Source organism: Notolepis coatsorum (genome assembly GCF_963971535.1).
Source record: "Notolepis coatsorum genome assembly, chromosome: 8".
In the NCBI taxonomy this organism is placed as follows: domain Eukaryota; kingdom Metazoa; phylum Chordata; class Actinopteri; order Aulopiformes; family Paralepididae; genus Notolepis; species Notolepis coatsorum.
The window spans coordinates 56151549-56171974 of record NC_140172.1 but is presented as its reverse complement, the minus strand read 5'-3'; the positions used below and the strand labels follow the sequence as shown (position 1 = coordinate 56171974).

Sequence of the window (20426 nt, the reverse complement as noted above, 5' to 3'; positions counted from 1 at the left end):
AAGTGGGCAGGGGTGAGGTGGGTTCTAGGAGTAAGGTCAAGCAGTAGTCTGACCAGTTTGTTTTGAGATGTTTGTAATTTTGTTTTTAGCGCCTTTGAGGTGCTTTGGTACCATGAGGTGCAAGCATAGTCGTAGTACCCCTGAATGAGTGCTCCTGCCAGAGTCTTCAGGGTGTTCTTGTTTACCAGAGAGGAGATCCGGTACAAGAATCGAGTTCGTTGGTTGACTTTTTTTATTACATTGGATGCCATTTTGTCACAGGAGAGATTAGCCTCTAGGATCTAGGATCGACTTGAGATTGGTCGCGCCGTGTTCAGGAGACGTGAACGTGACAGCGTATAAAAGTATATTGGATCATGTCTCCAGCACCCCCACAGCCGTAGCTACAAACAACCACTTAATGTATGAAAATGGGGGACCCTGATGGAAACAAGACAAACGTCTTTCTCTGGTCTGCATCCCCTTAACAATTGTATGTATTGAGCCGTACTGTATTGTACCCATTCTGCAATCTGTTAAATAAAGTTTTCATTCATTCATTCAGTCAAGGCTCTCATCCACATTCATTTTCTCCAGCTCAATGTAACACGGAAGTTAGTGCAGTGGTCTATATATTCGGATTGCATTATTGTATTGCCTATTTATTGTAACATATTATGACAGACTTTCATTTGCACCTTTGTTTAAACTGTTTAATTGTATCATATCTTATATTCAGACCCTGATGGAAACAAGACAAACGTCTTTCTCAGGTCTGCATCTCCTTACAATTGTGTGTATTGAGCCGTACTGTATTGTACCCATTCTGCAATAAAGTTTTCATTCATTCATTCAGGTTTCATTTTATTGCTTATATTTATGACTTTCTTCTATTATGCTCCGCCCCCTGCTCAATATTCATAGCCCCGGCGCTTTAAATAGAGGAACACGACCTCCCAGGACTTGGATCTGTGTGCTCCGTCTCTGTTGATATTATAGGTAGCCGTCTCTCGTGCTGTCAGTCACCATGTCTAAGCCACTGTCAGACCACGAGAAGAAGAAGCAGATCTCTGTGAGAGGCTTAGCCGGGGTCGAGAATGTCACGGATTTGAAGAATAACTTCAACAGGCACCTCCACTTCACCCTGGTGAAAGACCGAAATGTCGCTACCAAAAGGGATTACTACTTCGCTCTGGCTCACACCGTGCGAGATCACCTGGTCAGCAGGTGGATCCGTACCCAGCAGCACTACTATGAGAAAGATCCCAAAGTAAGTTCATCGTTCATGATGTGCCGTGTGGATATGCATTTGAAGTTATTAGTGTCGCATACAAATTACATTTATGCCCCCGAGAATACAGAATAATAATACTGGGAGAAAAGAAAAGTGCTACTTTCATCCCTGCTGCTGTCCTTTAGTGGGATGACTGTGTTAATCAACATGACATAATCAACTGTCTAATTACCTATAGCCTTCCAATTAACTTCTGACCTAGCCTTTGTTACTATAAGGAAGGGAATGCATGCTTTATAATATTAACATTTTGACAGCTATTCTTCAACTTTACACTTTCAAACATAGTGTAGAGCCCTACAATGTATTTTAACAAATGGCGAGGTACTTCAAGCCTTCAAATATTTTGTGAGACATTCTAAAGGGATAATATTAGCTTAGTTTCAATATATTTAAACTTTTTTTAATTTGTATTATCTATTTATTTGACCACAATTTGCTCAAAGCAAGTGCCAGTGTCTTGAAATAAGTTAAGTGGTATGCCCTATTTCATGATATTGTCACTCGTTTCACAAAATGCATTGAAACGAGTGAAATTATTTATTTTCTCTTAATTCAATACACAAGACTTAATTTCTTGAATGTTGCAGTGACACAGCTGTGGGATGACATTTAGACGGTATGTCTCTAGACCAGCCTGCAGTGTGGTACATTGTGTACTGTAATATAAATCCATTCACCTTATCCCTTCCCTGACCTTCTTGGTGACCTTTCACAAAAAGGTTTTTGGGGCCTCCAAAGGATTCTGGATAGTGTTAGGTTATTCTATATTTCTATATCTATATTATCTCAATGCAATTTTTTTTTAAATTATAATACAACAGCACACTGCAAAAACATTGATTTGATATGCTGAGTTGTTAATATGCTGTAAGTATACTTAAAAAAAAACTTTAAAACAAACCTTACAACAACAAACTTGATGTACTCAAAGGTGCTAGAGATAACATTCAACCACTAGATGTCACACTAGAGCACCATCCTGTACTTACATAGGATTACATAGTGTGATAATTATTGTACACTGTACCATCAAACTGTAACCTAGTTTATACTAGTTGTCAGAAACGTATCCTAGTTTTTTTTTTTTTTTTTTTTTTTTTTTTTGATATTTAGAGTTTTTATTTTTCACAAACAAGACAATACATACAGGACAAGACAAGACAAGAAATTATAATAATAATAATAATAATAATAATAACAAGGGGCGAGAGGCGGGGGGGGGGTTGCAGAGCGTTACAAAGGTTCAGTACACAGTGATCTAATAAAGTTCAGGGGACCTTGATGGCCATCGGGCCTATCACTCTCTTGAAGAGACAGAGCAGCCTGTTCCATCGATAGCAAGTCCATGAAGTCCTTGCGCCAGTTCTCCAAACTGAAGCAGTTCGGTTTGCGTTCTTTCCAGTTCATTAAAATAATCCATTTGCATGCTAGAAAAGCCAGTGCTACAATATTATATTTCTATATATATATTATTCTAGGTTTAACTTTAGGTTGAACAAGAGAAATTTTGCAAGCAAGCCACCATTTTCTTTTTGAAAACGGGAGCAGAAAAACTGGGACCTCTCGACTAGCAGAACTTTTATCCATCGAATCACGTGCATTCCACGTGGGGTAATGGGAAGTAGGGAAGGGATACATTCACACAACATGTACTGTACATAACATGTAAATAACATGTTAAAATCTGTAATCTGTAAAATCTGTGGGCCATGTACTGTCTTACAGTCCTCAGGCTTCCTCATTCCGTCCAGCAACACCCCTAAGGAAGACTTGTTGTGTAGAGTAATTGGGCTAGTTCAAAGAGACCCACTACCTCTCTAACCCTTTCACTACCACACTACAGAAGGTTAACTCTTTCACTACCACACTACAGAAGGTTAACCTTTCTCTACCACACTACAGAAGGTTAACCTTTCACTACCACACTACAGAAGGTTAACCTTTCTCTACCACACTACAGACGGTTAACCTTTCACTACCACACTACAGAAGGTTAATCTTTCTGATATCTCCCTCCGGGGGGAAACAAGTAACCACACCCCCAGCTAGACAGAGCGACGGTCGGCTCTGGTGTGGGGGGACAGGCGATTGTCGTTGAGCAACAGACGATCGCATCGCCAGGCGACGTCGGTCGTCCGCCGTGTGCAGACCACTTTAGACATAAAAATGGCTTGTTGGAATTTTGACCGATGATTTTGTGCACCCTCAACTAAATATCTCAGAGCGCCTTCAATATTATCTTGAAATAATGTGAGGTGATCTGCCTTATGTCAACATTATTGTCACTTGTTTGGAGAAGGTTTGTGAAACGAGACAAGTTCAGCTGATCTGACCCTAAAATGCGTTTTTTAAAGAGATAAATAGGATGGGAAATTGCTTGTAAAGATGGTTATTTCTTTGCGGTGCATTTTGAAAGTAACCTTGACCAAAATGCGTACTCGGAACAGGTCTCTTTTGACCTTCTAAGTTCATCGCCTAGTACCAGTGACCCAGACTGAAAAGGTCAAAAGTTATTCCTTTATAGGTCAGACCTAACTCCAAGGGCGGAAGGAAAGAGGGAGGGCATTTAGCTCTAGGGTTCCTATATCCTTTTGTAGAAATGTATTTATTAAAAACCAATGACTCAAATCACATTGGTTTAACTTTACATCAGAAAGTAGTAGCATTATGACATGCGTGTTTTTAGATGGGTAATATGCATCAATGGCAGGTACTGATGATATAATGGCAAGATCAGTGAGATCATGTGATTGATCATTAGTAATAAAAAATATATATATTTGTACATTTTAAAGTTCCATTAATTTCCAGATCTCAATCTTTATACATTTCCAGATTTGCATATCATTCTTGTACATCTTTGACTGGCTAGTAATATTACTGATATCTAGTGCCATACACAATCTCTCTTAAGGCTATTAAAAGCTCTTAAAAGTTATTGTGGATGTTTCTAGATTTATACTTTTTTACTCTCAATTTCTCACAATTATTTCACCCTTTCTATAAAGACCAGGACATTGCCCAAATCAATTTCAATGGCCTATATTTGCGTACTTTATAGAGAAATACTGTACCATCCTTGTATATATGACCACAAACTATTTTACAATGAATGGGTATCACCCTCAACCTGACCTTTATGGGAGCTATTTTTAACCCCGGGCCAAAGGGTTGCCGTTGCGTAATACCCAAAGCTATCTACCCCCCCCCCCCCCAAACCTCATCTCCCCTTCTCTCCTCTGTCTCCATTCCGTTCCTCTCCTTCTCTTTTCTTTTAATCTTCTCTCCCTTCCTGCCCCCTTCGCTTTCAGACCCCTGTGGCAAACAAGAGGAGGGAAAAAAGTTACCAAATGCCAAAGGGTAAAACCCCCCGGCTCAGGTCTCGAGTGTACAACATGATCTCATAAATAGACCTGCCATAAAGCCACGTCACTAAACCTGAAGAATTCCCTAGACAGCTTTCATGTCTTAATACCATCATGGCATCTGCATTTGGTTTAGAGCTTTTATTGTTGACACATTTAGCACTGAATGTCAATCCTTGGTGATTCAGTCTCTCTTAAGGCAGAGATGTTTCATAGAGGTGGAAAAAGTACTGATATTACCCTTCTACCCAAGTAGAAGTAGCCTATTGTTATTACACTAAAATATGACTTAAAGGAACACGCCAACATTATGGGAAATGCACTTACCGTCTTCTCCAGAGTCAGCCAAGAAGATGGATAGTTACCAATGTTCTCTCTGTGTTCAGTAGAAAGCTATCCGGCTGCAAGTTAGCCTAGCTTAGCACAAATTAATGGAAGCGGATATGGACCAGCTCTGTTCTCAGTTCTGTAATAGATAATCAGTGAGTTGGTTGGATACGGTATGTTCAAGTGATTTTAGAGAGAGAAGAGAGAACGGGGCAATAGTTATTAAAGACTATAAAGGTGGGGTTCAGGGTTGTTTTCTTTAGCAGTGTGACTATCGCTTGTCTTAGAGAGGTGAGAACCACCCTGGAGTTGAGAGAGGGGTTGATGGTTGCGGTCAGGAATGGAAGGATGGCTGGTGCTGTGGTCTGGAGGAGTGGGGAGGGTATCCGGTCCAGCTGGCATGTAGTGGGACGGTTCTGAACATCAGTCTGTAAGGGGAGAGAAAGACAAGGTTCCTGTTTCAGCACTTGGAGTGGGTGGGGGTTGGGAGAAGCAGCTGTGGATGTTGGAAGTCCTCCGCAGAGATTGGCGGAGGGTGAGGATATGTTGGCCTGAAGTCTGTCGAGATTCTTAGCCGAGGCCTCAATCTTATGGTGAAAGAAAGAGGCTCAGTGTTGCAGCAGTAAATGTTCATATACTGTAGACGGAATAATAATGCAATATTTCTCACGCTTTAGCTGAACTTACCACTAGGGGTGTTCGATATTGGCTTTTTTACCGATATCCGATATACCGATATTGTCCAACTCTTAATTTCCGATATCAACCGATACCGATGTATGCAGGGTCCCCCCCCCCCCCCCCCCCCCCCAAAAACGGAATAATTTCAGGTAATTAACATTACATATCTCTTGTCGTGGAAATAACACAACATTATGCATACTTTTGACAATAAATGAAATCAGAATTTGTTCTTACTTGCTTGCCTGGGTAAATAAAGGTTAAATAAATGTGTAAAAAAAAAAAAAAAGTGTAAAAAAACGATACCGATAATTTCCGATATTACATTTTAATGCCAATATCGGCTGATAATATCGGACATCCCTACTTACCACCCAGGGCCCTCCCCCAGGTCAGGACCCTGGGTAGTCGGTTCCTCTGAGCGCCCTCCCCCACCTCAGTCAGGACCCTGGGTAGTCAGTTTTTTTGTGTGTATTTTCTTATTTTTTATTACTTGACGTCACTGTATAAAATTACCTGTTGCGACCTCTTGGATACTAGAGATGTATGACATTCAGAGGATGGCTTGCCTACAGTAGGTAAAGTACATTGACAATAAGTGGGGTTTTCTGAGCCATTTTCAGAAAAAGAAATCCAGTAGCCAAAATGTGTACACAAATGTTTTTTTGTACAAAATCACAGTATGAACTTTTTCTTGCCGTCTTAATGTGGTATTCTTTTAGATGAATAACGATATGTTATGGAGGTTGTTCCTCCCCATCCATGTTGGTGTTTATCTAGTCTGTTTTAATGTTTTTGGTTTTCTTTATTATTTAAAAATGCTTTCAAATGAATTGACACTTGACTTCTTCTTCCCCATGTGCAGCGTGTGTACTACATCTCCCTGGAGTTCTACATGGGTCGTACTCTCCAGAACACCATGGTGAACTTGGCTCTGGAGAACGCCTGCGATGAGGCCACATACCAGGTGAGACCCGGGGCTTGTATAAAGGTTGCATGAGTATTCTCCAGACTTGATTGATTGATTGAACATTTTATTAACAGATTGCAGAATGGGTACAATACAGTACGGCTCAATACACACAATTGTTAAGGGGATGCAGACCAGAGAAAGACTTTTGTCTTGTTTACATCAGGGTCCCCCATTTTCAATTCATCATAACATTTATGACATACACAACATACAGATATACAGTACGGTTACATCTAGACATTTATGACATACAAGAAGATATACAAATATACAGTCACGGCTCATATGGAAGTCATTGGAGTGAAACTGATTAAAATTTTTAATTGGAAGCCAAATGGAAGAGACGTGAGGATAGACAATGATGTATGTTTTCACATGTAGTCGTTTTAAAACTAACCAAACTCGGTCCCTTTTTAAAGGAATAGTTCAGATACTTTTGAACGCCTAGCCCTATTTGCTTCATGATGTTGTTGCTCCAACTAGTTGGCCACAAACCAATGCAAAGTCAATGGGGTTGAGCTCCTACCTGTACAAGTTGACTGAAGACAACTGAAATCTACTCCTCAGTTAAACACAACATTAATTTCAGTTGTCTTCAGTCAGGTAGTATAACATACTATAATGGAGTTCTATGGAGAAACCATGGCACTCTCCTGACTACAAGTATAATGGAGCTCTATGGAGAAACCATGGCACTCTCCTGACCTAAAAGTATAATGGAGCTATATGGAGAAACCATGGCACTTATTCACAAGGTCCCCCCGGTGGAAATGTAATCCACCTAACCATATCTAGATGCAATCCGGATACAATATGTGTGAAGGGAGCTTAAGGTAGTGGTATGACGGTTGTCTCGTGTCACGCAGCTGGGTCTTGACATGGAGGAGCTGGAGGACATGGAGGAGGATGCTGGTCTGGGTAACGGTGGTCTTGGTCGTCTGGCCGGTAAGATGCTTCTCTCTCTTCATTGCTTGTTTTTAATGTGAATTAAACTTAGGCCTAGACAGTAGACAGTATTATATATTGTTTGTTTTTCAAAATACAGGACAAGTATTTCTTATAAGAAGGGAGTTGTGGACTACTGTACATATAATACACAATGCATTTAAAGCTAGCAGCAATACAACCACTTTGGGAGGCATCACTGGACTCAGTAGAGTCTTTTTTTCAGTAAGCCCCACCCCTTGTACTGTAGCCCCACCCCCTTTCATAACTCATAGACCTCTCGCATGGTCACCGTCACGTCATTATAACGAGCCCTGGTGCATAATTAGTCTTTTCCTTTCCCGTTTACCAGTAATTCTGTCCTTGATGCTGCATGTGGGTTTAATGGGAAATAAAATAGCGTTTCACCAAAAGATTTTATGTTTTGTTAACGTTTCCATTTTGAAAAGCCAAATTGCTAACCCTGAATGACCAGATGTTGCAGAGAAGGCACTAACGCTGGTGACGTCGGGTGACCGGATCTGCTTAAAATAAGAAAATCCATTGCCTTATCATAAAGATGCATGTATATTAGAAGGCTTTGTAGACATAAGGTACATGATGGAGAAGTGCAATTTGTCAAAATGATAAATATTGGCATGCCAATGCATCACAACAAATATCCACACCAATTGGCCCGACGATGGCGCTATAGTCAAAGGTCAACATGTCCAACTATGAAAAGTCATAACTCATACACAAAGTCCAATTGACAGATTCTGTACACTTATAACCGCCCATGTCCGCCATATTGGATTTGGTGTTTTTTTTTTTACCTTTTCCTATACTACTAGCTTGCAGGGGTGTAAAAAGTACCCAGAAATTATACTTAAGTGAAAGTATGGGTACCGTCTCAAAATCTTACTCAAGTAAAAGTCAGAGTATCTGGCTAAAAACACACTTGAGTAAAAGTAAAACTTTTTTTCTGACGGTCTATTCTTCTAATAGCAGGTGTTTAATCAAAGATCCCCGCTTTCTAGTCTTGCACAAGGACCAAGCATGCCTTTGGGTATGGGTGGGTTCATTTTCCATTGATGGGGATTTGATTGGCTGTTTTTAAATAAAGTGTGGCCGCAGGATTAATAACATTAACGTTAGTTCGGCCAGAGAAACAAATATACTAATTAAAATGGTTGGACCTGCGAGATTTGTACTTTGTAGGGCTGAATTTTAAATGTAAGGAGTAAAAAGTGTGTTTTTTTCCCCCTCTGAAATGTAATTGAGTACAAGTATACAAACCTAATAATACTTGAGTAAAGTACAAATCCCCAAAAACAGTACTTAAGTATTGTAACGAAGTACAATTACTCAAGTACTTTACACCCCTGCTAGCTTGTCCACATGGCTGTTTGACTGTATGGTGTTCACTGACTTGCTACATTTGCTGACTTAGTCTAAGGTTTATATCTCTCCTTTCTCTGGCCCTCAGCCTGTTTCCTGGACTCCATGGCTTCTCTTGGGCTGGCTGCCTATGGCTACGGTATCCGTTATGAGTTTGGTATCTTCAACCAGAAAATCCAGAATGGCTGGCAGGTGAGACATTCTTCCGTTTTCTCGGGACTCATGCTCTTCTTGGGCAGTACGTCCCTGCAGCCTGATTTCAGCCTGATTTCTTTTAATTCGCACATCTATTCTTGATTATTACAACCACAGTGCGGAGTGCTGTGGGGGGGTGTTGCGATCACTCCTGTCCATGTGTCTTGTCTGTCTGCACCAGCCATAATTCCTACAGCTCTTATCCAATTTGAACAAGGAGACCAAGGACCTGCAATTCTCTCTTTCCCATGGAAATAGATATTCAGTATACATTTACACCCTTTGAACACACGAGGGCGATACTACACAGGTTCATTGACTGGTAATCACCTGTTTACAACATGGAAATGCCAGAGTAAACTTCATATTGTAGTTGATATACCTATGTATTAAAAAAACATAAGCAAATATTTTGGTAACATCAATATTGTGCAGTCAGAAAAGTATTTTGTTTGCAGGTTAAATATTTAATGTTATGCTATCGCCTATTTGGCCCCTGTGATTTTGTTATCAACCAGGAAATGCTCACGTGAAACTCATATTAGAAGTTGATAAATCTAGTGTGGCTAGTTCGTTTTAAAATTTGAGATTGAGGAAACAAACTTCTCAGTTTATTTGACATTTAAGTAGTCATGCATTGTACAACACAAAATATTGTGTAGAGCAGGGGTTCTCAACCTTTCTGCTGCCAAGGCACCCCTGTGTTCAATAAAATATTCCAGGGCACCCCTACATACGATAAAGACTTTTCCGGTCCTGTCTTTTTTGCTACAATGATGACAAAAGTGCTTGCTTTCAAAATAATGTTTATTTAAGAAACCGGGAAACACATTTGTGTGTATATGCAGGCTATATAATGCATTATTAACAGGTGTTTCAGGTCTAAATGGCTTAGTACTGTTGACATTACACTGCTTGTAGTAGTAAATCAAATAGCATATTTCTTTAAATAAAATTACAGAAAATTATCACTAAAGTGCTATCTGTTGCAGCTGCACACTTTTCCATAAAAATAGCATATTTTTTTTAAATACAGAAAAGGATCACTAAAGTGCTATCTGTTGCAGCTGCACTGTTCTCTATAAAAATAGCATATTTGGATAAGTATGACCATTTCTCAAAAACAGAAAATCATGTATTTTTTTTTCAATACAGAAAAGGATCACCAAGTTACCATTTCTCAAAAAATATAAATAAATACAGAAAATAAGCACTCGTTGGACATTTCTAGCTCAATGCGAGGTCTGCTGCTGCTGGCTAATAATACGGTCAATACGTGGGGAGATCTTTGACAAGGCAACACGCATGTCATCCACAAGGCTCAACTTGGCCCTATATTTTGTTTTCAGAGCTGTCATGGATGAAAAGCCAGCTTCACACAGATATGTGGTGCTGAATGGTATCAACACCTTAACTGCTGCATCATGAGAAACTTGGTACTCAGCACCACACTCTGAAACTAGCTCTCCAAGTGGTATCAGATGAGATTTCAATGAGTTCTTCCAAGAGTTTGGATGGAGATGTGTCAGGAAGCTTTGTCTCAATGTTGTCTGTAAAGTTTTTTTTATCCAGAGTAACTTGGTGTCTGTGTTTTATTAAATAATGATTTTCAGATTTTGAGAAATGGTCAAACTTATCCAAATGTGGTATTTTCATGGAAAACAGTGCAGCTGCAACAGATAGCACTTTAGTGATAATTTTCTGTAATCCAAAAAGATAATAATAAAAAAAAAAAACCCTGTTGAGAACCGCTGGTGTAAATATAATATGCACAAGCATTTGAATCTATCCAAAGTTATGTCCCTCTTCTCAGCCAGTGGACATTTGAACCATAATGACAAGATAATAGCACTGTCACACCTGACATACACACCTTCCAAACATCAAAAACATTTAACCTGTTAAGCTGTGACCCTGCTGTTCTCATCATAAATCGATCAATACAGACCGTATTAATTAATGTTGTTTCTTTTTCAAATTTAGCCAAGAGTAAAAACCCAAACTCAAAACAGCAGTCAACATGTATAATTTCAGCACTACGTTTGTTTACCGTTGATTTAAATGTTTTTCGAAAATAAGAGTTTCTCTGAATAATGTGAACTCTCTGTGCATTGCATCAGAAAAAGGTGAGTAGTCACGTGAGGAAATTACTAAACATTTAACACTGCCATTGGAAAGAGGAGATTTGGCCCTATCCATATATGTATGACTTGGCCATAATAAGGTAATTTATAGGCCTGATATTCTATATTATATATTCAAATGCATTATAATTCAAATTGCATGTGGCCGGATGGCAAAATTCAGTACTGTATCACTATCTACAAAAAAACGCTGTAAATCATCTCCCCTTCATTAATTTGCTGAAAATGGTCACATACTGTACAATTACTCAAATTTGTATAGTGTGGTCATAGAATGAGCAAACATGTTGACGGCAACTATTGTGATCGGGATAACACAGTATCTATGTCATACACATGCTAATGTTGCATTCCATTTGCTTGGGAAGTCAGTAGCTTGGAATATCATGACATCTGAGTCGACCATGCTTGTCAGGGTGCAGGGCAGAGAGAGAGGGAGCGAGAGAAGTGTGGTTATGTAGTTGCTGTACTGTAGTTGGGTGTGGCTCAGTAGTGGCTATTTAGTTGCTGTACTGTAGTTAGATGTAGCTCAGTGTGGTTATGTAGTTGCTGTACTGTAGTTAGATGTAGCTCAGTGTGGTTATGTAGTTGCTGTACTGTAGTTGGGTGTGGTTATGTAGTTGCTGTACTGTAGTTGGGTGTGGTTATGTAGTTGCTGTACTGTAGTTAGATGTAGCTCAGTGTGGTTATGTAGTTGCTGTACTGTAGTTGGGTGTGGTTATGTAGTTGCTGTACTGTAGTTAGATGTAGCTCAGTGTGGTTATGTAGTTGCTGTACTGTAGTTGGGTGTGGTTATGTAGTTGCTGTACTGTAGTTGGGTGTGGTTATGTAGTTGCTGTACTGTAGTTAGATGTAGCTCAGTGTGGTTATGTAGTTGCTGTACTGTAGTTGGGTGTGGTTATGTAGTTGCTGTACTGTAGTTAGATGTAGCTCAGTGTGGTTATGTAGTTGCTGTACTGTAGTTGGGTGTGGTTATGTAGTTGCTGTACTGTAGTTGGGTGTGGTTATGTAGTTGCTGTACTGTAGTTGGATGTAGCTCAGTGGTGGCTAGTAGGGCTACTGACGTAGCTGATGTCTCCACCCAGATGGAGGAGAGCAGCACTTGTAGGCTTGGCTCACTCACACCACATGTCTGCGGTGTCATTCTAGTTTATTGATTTATTTCCTTGATTTTTAGACACAATTACATTTGATAAAAGACGAAGAGTAGCAAGTGCAGCAGGAAATGAGAAACCCAAAAGGGGCTTTTAGCAAATACCTTGTGATGAACATGAAAATTCAGTGTATTTGGGAGCGATATCTATAGTGACATGTCTCGGCTTTACTCAACTGGATCCAATGATCAATTGTTTTGCTGTTCAGGTTGAAGAGGCTGATGATTGGCTGCGTTATGGCAACCCCTGGGAGAAGGCCCGCCCTGAATACATGCGTCCAGTCCACTACTACGGCAGAACTGAGCACCATCCTGATGGCGTGAAATGGGTTGACTGTCAGGTATGTATGCCACGATAATACACTGATGATAACACGGAGCATTCAATTATTCATGTTGTGTATATGACAAGATAATACACCGATAACAGCATTATTAATTATTAATGATGTGTATAAGACAAGATAATACACTGATAACACAGAGCATTATTAATTCTGTGTATATGACAAGATAATACACTGATAACACGGAGCATTATTACATGATCTGTAGATCATAATACATTATATTATTTATTTACAAATAAATGTTGGTGTTTAAAGGTAGAATCTAATGTCAAAACGGTGACCTCTAGGCAATGCTAGTCGAGGTCAGTGGGGTCTGTTAGCCTAGCTGTTAGCAAGTCTCTGAAAAAGAGTGTAACACATTTCAAACAATTGTCCTAACCATTTCACCCTATTACTTCAGTGACTCATGTTGCAATGACCCTGACCTCAACCAGCTGGGATGTTAGTCAGCTAGGTATGGCTATATATATAAATGTAGTATATGTAAATAGTAATGGTACATTTTCTCTTGGTACATCTGTACATTTAACTTAATTTGGCTTTATTTTTTATGTTTATTATTGTATTATAATTATTTTGTCATTTATTGGGTATTTCATGAGTAATCCCCCAAAAGCCATTGGCTCTTGAACACCAGTCTACCTGCCAGTCATCCAATCATATGAGTGGCAGGTAGACTCATGACCTCTGCCAGTGGGTCTTGGACTTCCTGACGGGCAGACCCCAGGTGGTGAGAGCAGGCAACTGCACCTCCTCATCCATCACCCTCAACATAGGGGCCCCCCAGGGCTGTGTTCTGAGTCCCCTCCTCTACTCCCTGTACACACACGACTGTGTGGCTCAGCGGAGTAGCAATACAATCATCAAATTTGCTGACGACACAGTGGTGGTGGGCCTGATCTCTGCCAACGACGAGAGGGCCTACCTGGAAGAGGTCAAGGTCCTGGCGGGATGGTGCCAGGAAAACAGCCTCTCCCTGAACGTCAGCAAAACAAAGGAGATGATTGTGGACTTCAGGAGGTCGGGGGTCAAGGACTACAGCATCGACGGGGCACCGGTTGAGAGAGTCAACAGCTTTAAGTACCTCGGAGCCTACATATCCGAGGACTTGACATGGACCACACACATTGACAGTGTTGTGAAGAAGGCACGACAACGCCTCTACTTCCTCAGGCGCCTAAGGAAGTTCCAAGTCAGTCAGAAGATCCTTAAGAACTTCTACTCATGTACAATAGAGAGCATCCTGACTGGCAACATCACCTCCTGGTTTGGGAATAGCACTGCACAAGACCGAAGCAGACTACAAAGAGTGACACGTTCAGCCGAACGCACAATTGGAGGGGGGCTCCCCACCCTCCAGAACATTTACAACAAGCGGTGCAGGGGCAAGGCTAAGAGAATCATTAAAGACTCCAGTCACCCGAACAACTGCCTCTTTGAACTGCTGCGGTCAGGCAAGCGATACCGGAGTCTCAAGGCGAGCACAGAAAGACTCAGAAGAAGCTTCTATCCCCAGGCCATCAGGCTGCTAAACGAACAATGAACACTACACAACAACAACCATCAAACGCACATAGCACACACATCCACACGCACACACTCACTTTAAACAAACACACTGTAGCACCCACTCCACACACTTTATAGCACACACTCACTTTAAACAAACACACTGTAGCACCCACTCCCCACACTTTATATTTATTGATGAAGGATTGCACTACAACTCGTACACCTTACTGTAAATTGTACCTAAATTGTACCTCATCCCATTTCTGCTTTGCACTATATAGTATTGTACATTAGTACACTGCATAGTATTGTATATTATATGGTAACTCAGTTACGTCTATTCTGCCTCGAACATTGTACATATGTCTATACTGAACACTGTGACCTCATTTTCTACTTCTAAATTACATGCTATACTATGTTATTTGATACTATCTTGTCTAGCACAGTCTCTGGAGCGTAACAGTAAGAAGCATTTTGTATGAAAGTATTCTGTACTTCTGTATGGCAACTATTAAAGAAACTTGAAACTTGAAACTTGGTGCAGAAATGTTAATTCCATGCACCCAAGGTGGTATAGATGTCCTATTTGGCTGGAGCACAGTGTGTTTACAATCGGCAATACCCGCTGAATCACGGGACTGAGTTGGACTCCCCTGACAAGAAATAGTTTCAAGTGAAAATGGCTGGATGCCATTTTTGCCAAATCATCATGGCGTAGAGTGTGACTCTAGGATTGTTTAGATTGCCAACATGTATAGCAAATATATTGTAGTCTGCCCAGTTGTTCTGGTCAGGATTTACTGTCCTTGTTTGCCCCTTTGATCCACACTGTGTCTGATATAATATATATAGATATAAACCTGTCTATATAATAATAAACACATATTCCCCACCTACCATAGTTTGACAAACCCCACCCATCTGGTAGTCCCCATAGGTGAAACTATAACCATAGAAAAATATTTGCACGAGACATTTGACCAAGTTCTTATATAATCACGTGCAAATGTGAATGCTTTTTCTGACCGCTATTTTCATGTGCTGATCCCCCGTTATGATTCCATTTCCAGACGGTACTGGCTCTGCCATACGATACCCCGATCCCTGGCTACAGGAACAACGTTGTCAACACCATGAGGCTGTGGTCTGCTAAGGCACCCTGTGATTTCAACCTCAAAGACTGTACGTCGTTTTAAATGTTGCAATTGTGACCCTGTAATTATGAGCTTCCATAAATGGGTTATTCTGGTCTATTCTGGTTATTCTTATTTATTAAGAATATATTCATTTTGGAGAGAGGAGAGAGGTTGGATTGGCATTTTAGTGGAATTCTTTATGCATGCCCTTAAAGCCCTTGAAACAAGTGAAAAATATGCCAATATGGTGACATAATTTCACTTGTTTCAATACTTTGACTAATAAACATCATTATCTTCAGTTTTAACAAACGAGTATAAAAAAAATTGATTTTGTGACTCAACAAGAATACACTTCTTGTTAAAATGGATATCTTGCAGCGTAATGAATCTCTACTTGTGAAATGGAGAGCTTTTGAAAAATGTAATTGACTTCCCTTCACAGTCAACGTTGGTGGCTACATCCAGGCCGTCTTGGACAGAAACATTGCTGAGAACATCTCTCGTGTGCTGTATCCCAATGACAACGTAAGAACCTGACCCTACAATGACTTTTCACTCTCATGGTGTTATTTTGTCACTGAGTGGACATGATGTCAAGAGCTTTAGGCTGTGGAAGGATCAAGCCACTTGAAAATCTGATTCTCTAAAAGGAACACGCCAACATGCGCTTTCTGACAGTAGACGATAAGTGCATTTCCCATAATGTTGGCGTGTTCCTTTTTTAAATCACACAAGAAGCTTTTTAAGAGTTATCTTTGCTTTGTCTCCTTGTGTATATTAATGTGACTACACTTTTTCTTCTTGTTGCTTACGTTGGAATACTCAAATTAAACATATCTTGATACATACTGATGGCTGATACATTTGAACACTTCTCCGTATCTGCAGTTCTTCGAGGGCAAGGAGCTGCGTCTGAAGCAGGAGTACTTTGTGGTCTCTGCCACTCTCCAGGACATTGTCCGTCGCTTCAAGGTCTCCAAGTTCGGCTCCAGGGAGATCGTTCGCACAGACTTCAGCAAACTGCCTGACAAGGTGAGGAGGAAATCAGGCATGTGATTATATATTATACTATATGTAATTTATATAATCAAGTTTATATATGAATATAATGCAAGTTCAAGCTTTATTGTCAATACTACCATTATGTACAGGACATATAGAGGATCAAAATGTGTTTCTCTGACCTCTGGTATACACAAAATATTTAAAAAAATAACGAACGACAACTATTAACACTTTGAGTGCCACGGACGCGTTTTGTCGTTAGTTCATGCCGCCAGTTGAATGCCAGCAACACTATATAGCGTTTGTCGTATTTTTTTTTATTCGCGATTTTGAATTCATATTTCATCAATCGAGCCTCACGCTAGTGTTGCAGACTCTCTCTGAGCTCCCTTGGGAAAATACCGCCCCCTATCGTCTCTCCCTGTGTAACTGCACCCCATTATATTAGACTGATGAAGGGGGGGGGGGGCCAGTTTCCTCATTTTACTTTCCCGTCAAGCCAACTGAAGGATCCAAGTGATCGCAGAGCCGCAAAACAACGTGGAATACATATTTACAGTACCCAACGCTGAATCAATAAATGCGATCGATATTTGGAATGGCGATCAGGAATTGGAATAATCTCTTTGGAGAACATCTGATCTGAGGTAAGCAATTTATTTTACCAGTCTTGGGGTAATCGGATATGTTTTGACCTATATATCAGTGTGTGTGTGCGCGCTGATCAGGAAATGAGAGAATATATTTTTCAGGTCGCTTATATAGCGTGCATAAGTACACATATACTATCGATAATCTATCGTTTATTTGAAAACGATTCATAAATAGGCAGAAAAATTACAACGTTTTTTGTGTATGCCAGAATATTCCAGTAAATGCCGTTTATCACGGAATCTATATATTTTCCTGAAAAACGAGGGCTTTTCAAAATGCTATAAAACGGAAATTAACCAAATAAAAAAAAAAATCCGTTTCGACAATGTTGACTGCAAACAAGTCATTGATAAACGACGGGCAGATTAGACACATAGCCATAATTTAAGACAGAGATTATGCGTTCACAACGCTATCATCGAAGTGGGTGCTGGCATCCAACCATGTTTTACCATGTTAACAAGTGGCAACCAAAGTGTTAAGAAAAACACAGTAACAGCCTAAGGTACTGTAATGTAAACTGTTAATTGTTAAAAATAGCAGAGTGTGATATATATTCCTTTGTCTTTTATTGTATTTGTTGAATGCACAAACATTTTTCTACTGTAATCCCCCAAGTATTAAAGATGTGTTAGTCACGTGTTGTTTACCACATGACATTTTTGAATACCTAACTAATCCTTTCTCATGAATAGTTTGCTAAGTTATTGAACATCTTTGCAGGTTGCGATCCAACTGAACGACACTCACCCTGCCCTGGCCATCCCTGAGCTGATGAGGGTGCTGATAGATGAGGAGAAATTGGATTGGGACAAGGTGAGACATGAATAGCAGCTGCATGACTGAACACGGTCCTCTTACACATAGACTTAAGCACCACAAAGTCACTCACACCCTCTCTATTACCCAATCTGCCTCCAGTGGAGGTTCATGGGCATCGCACTTCTTTAATCCCTTAAATCCGACGGGCCTGGTACGGGGCCGAAATTAATATCAAGTCATAAATAGATCAATACAGTCCGTATTAATTAATGTTGCGTTTCTTTTTCAAATTTAGCCAAGAGTATAGACCCTAACCCTATCGATTTATAATAATGACCTATTATTAGCAAAATATTAGTTTATAAATATCTCTGCGCATCCCGGTGGAAACCGGATTAATTAGACGTGAGGAAATAACGTGTCATGAAACCGCTGTAGTCCTAAGAGAGAGGAGAGCCAGGGCTTTCGATGGACATTGAAATTTCATAAAACTACACTACCCAGCCCACACCAGCCTCTGTCAAAGCTGTTGGAAAAATTCTTTATTTTGCCATAAAATACAACGTAGCTTGTTTCTTTACCTTTCTGTGAATTTCTCCAGGGGCGTCTCTAGGGGGGAAAAAGGCGTCTCAATCTGATAAAAAATATAAAAAAGTAACTGTACTTACAGTAGATTTCATTCATGGTCTTTGCTGCCCTGTAACGGGCACCTGGTGGTACTAAATCCAGATTTAACTCTGCTATTGGAAAGAGGAGATTTGGCCCGATGCATGACTTGACCATAATAAGGTAATTTATAGGCCTGATATTCTATATTCATATTCATATTCATATTTAAAATTACATGTGTCCGGAATCGGATGGCAAAATGCAGCACTGTATCTACAAAAAACCCTAAATCATCTAGATTTTTTTGTACACTTGATCTCAAGAAGGTGCTGAATGAGCTCAGTGGCAATTTTCCACGTCTGGTCAATGTTATTACCGTCAAAGATAATAATAATTTATATTCTCTGTTGGTTCATTACAATTTACTCAAGCATAGTAACTAAACTGACACAATATTTCTGACACTGGGAATACATTCCCTGAGGTCCATAGATGTCCCTAGATACATGCAAATGGACCTTGTAGAAGTGGAGCAATCTTCCATTTACTCAAACTGAACCTAAGAAAAACAGAATTGCTTCACCTGCCAGCCACACCTCCACCACACCCTGACAGGACAGAGGAGCAGTCGCAGTGGACGACTCATATTGCTGCGCTCGCGGACTGAGCGGTTCAGGCTGTCCTTTGTCCCCACCAGTGTTGCGTTCCTCATATCAACACTGCTTGCACGCATGCTAATGCCGCCACGTGCGCGCGCTCCCGCGCATGCGTATAAATGTTCCCTCGCTTAAGCACAGACTAAAGACAATGCCTAATTGCCTCTACGAATGAAATGTAACACATTTCATTCACAAGTTCTGTGTGAATGTATCTGAGAACGTATTTAACACACCTGACGACCGGCGCTATTGAAATGCAAAGTAGCCCAGGTGGGTACTTATAGCGAGTTGGCGAGTGCAGCGCATTCCTGTGTGCATGCCGTGCACATCCGTGCGTGTGCATGCACGCTCTTCTGCTCACAAAACTTTGGCTGCACTGCGTGCAACCCTGTCCCATCACTGGTCCCCACAGCCATCAGACTGTTCAACACCATCATGACCCCCCCCCCCCCCCCCTCTCTCTCTCTCTCATGACCTGGGCGCGCCCCCCCCCCCCCCATTGGGACAATGTGCAATTCATTTAAATGTGTATACTGTAGTTTTATATAGCAATTCGATTTTATTTGACTTAACACTGCAATAGTGCTCACCATTTATTTATTTAATTCACTATAACTTTGTACCTCAGCGCTGACCTTCATTGTTTGTTTGTTGTATTGGTTGTCCTTTTTTATGGCTCTCTATTGTCTGTTAAGTGCCTGAGCTGTTACTGGACACCTGAATTTCCCCAAGAGGATTAATAAAGTATCTATCTATCTCAAATCCTCCCCCCTTTTTTCCCTAGGAGTCCAGAATGAAGAGTGTTCTTCTTCTGTGCTCATAGACAGCCGGCTGTAATGAGAATGCCTTCTAGTCACTACCCTCCTGTCTTTGGCAAAACCATACCACTGTCCTAGTGTATTGTATCAAAAGTTACATTGAGCATTGACCACTCGTATTGGAGCAAGAAACCAAGGGAAACATACACTACAAATCTCGTATCGAGCAGCACTTGGACTCACTTCTCTGTATGAAACACTGTCTACAAATGCTGTTACCACATGATCAACAACCACATGATCAATAACCACATGATCAATAACCACATGACACATAACCACAAGTGTAAAGGATAAATAGCTTGTTGTGATTAACGGATTAAAATATTGTATTCATTGCTTGAATGATTTTAAATTGGGATGGAATGCATAGCCCAACATCCATAAAAACATGTTGTTGGTGGGAATTTGGACTGATGTTTCTGCAGTCCTAGGCTGCCATCATGAAAACAGCTCAGATCGCCAGTGTCTGAGGT

The 20426-nt window shown here is 40.4% G+C and overlaps 1 protein-coding gene across 1 annotated transcript in view; it reads left to right on the top strand.

Moving 5' to 3' along the window:
* The first annotated feature begins 962 nt into the window (after nt 1-962).
* LOC311233264 (glycogen phosphorylase, muscle form) overlaps nt 963-20426 on the top strand; it is a 41479-nt gene continuing 22015 nt past the window's right edge. The window contains exons 1-9 of the mRNA XM_084320198.1: nt 963-1249; nt 6515-6616; nt 7489-7567; nt 9036-9139; nt 12649-12780; nt 15375-15486; nt 15886-15968; nt 16332-16475; nt 17826-17918. Of these exons, the coding sequence (XP_084176324.1) occupies nt 1007-1249; nt 6515-6616; nt 7489-7567; nt 9036-9139; nt 12649-12780; nt 15375-15486; nt 15886-15968; nt 16332-16475; nt 17826-17918 (1092 nt within the window). The 5' untranslated portion in view covers nt 963-1006. The remainder of the gene's footprint in view (nt 1250-6514; nt 6617-7488; nt 7568-9035; nt 9140-12648; nt 12781-15374; nt 15487-15885; nt 15969-16331; nt 16476-17825; nt 17919-20426) is intronic.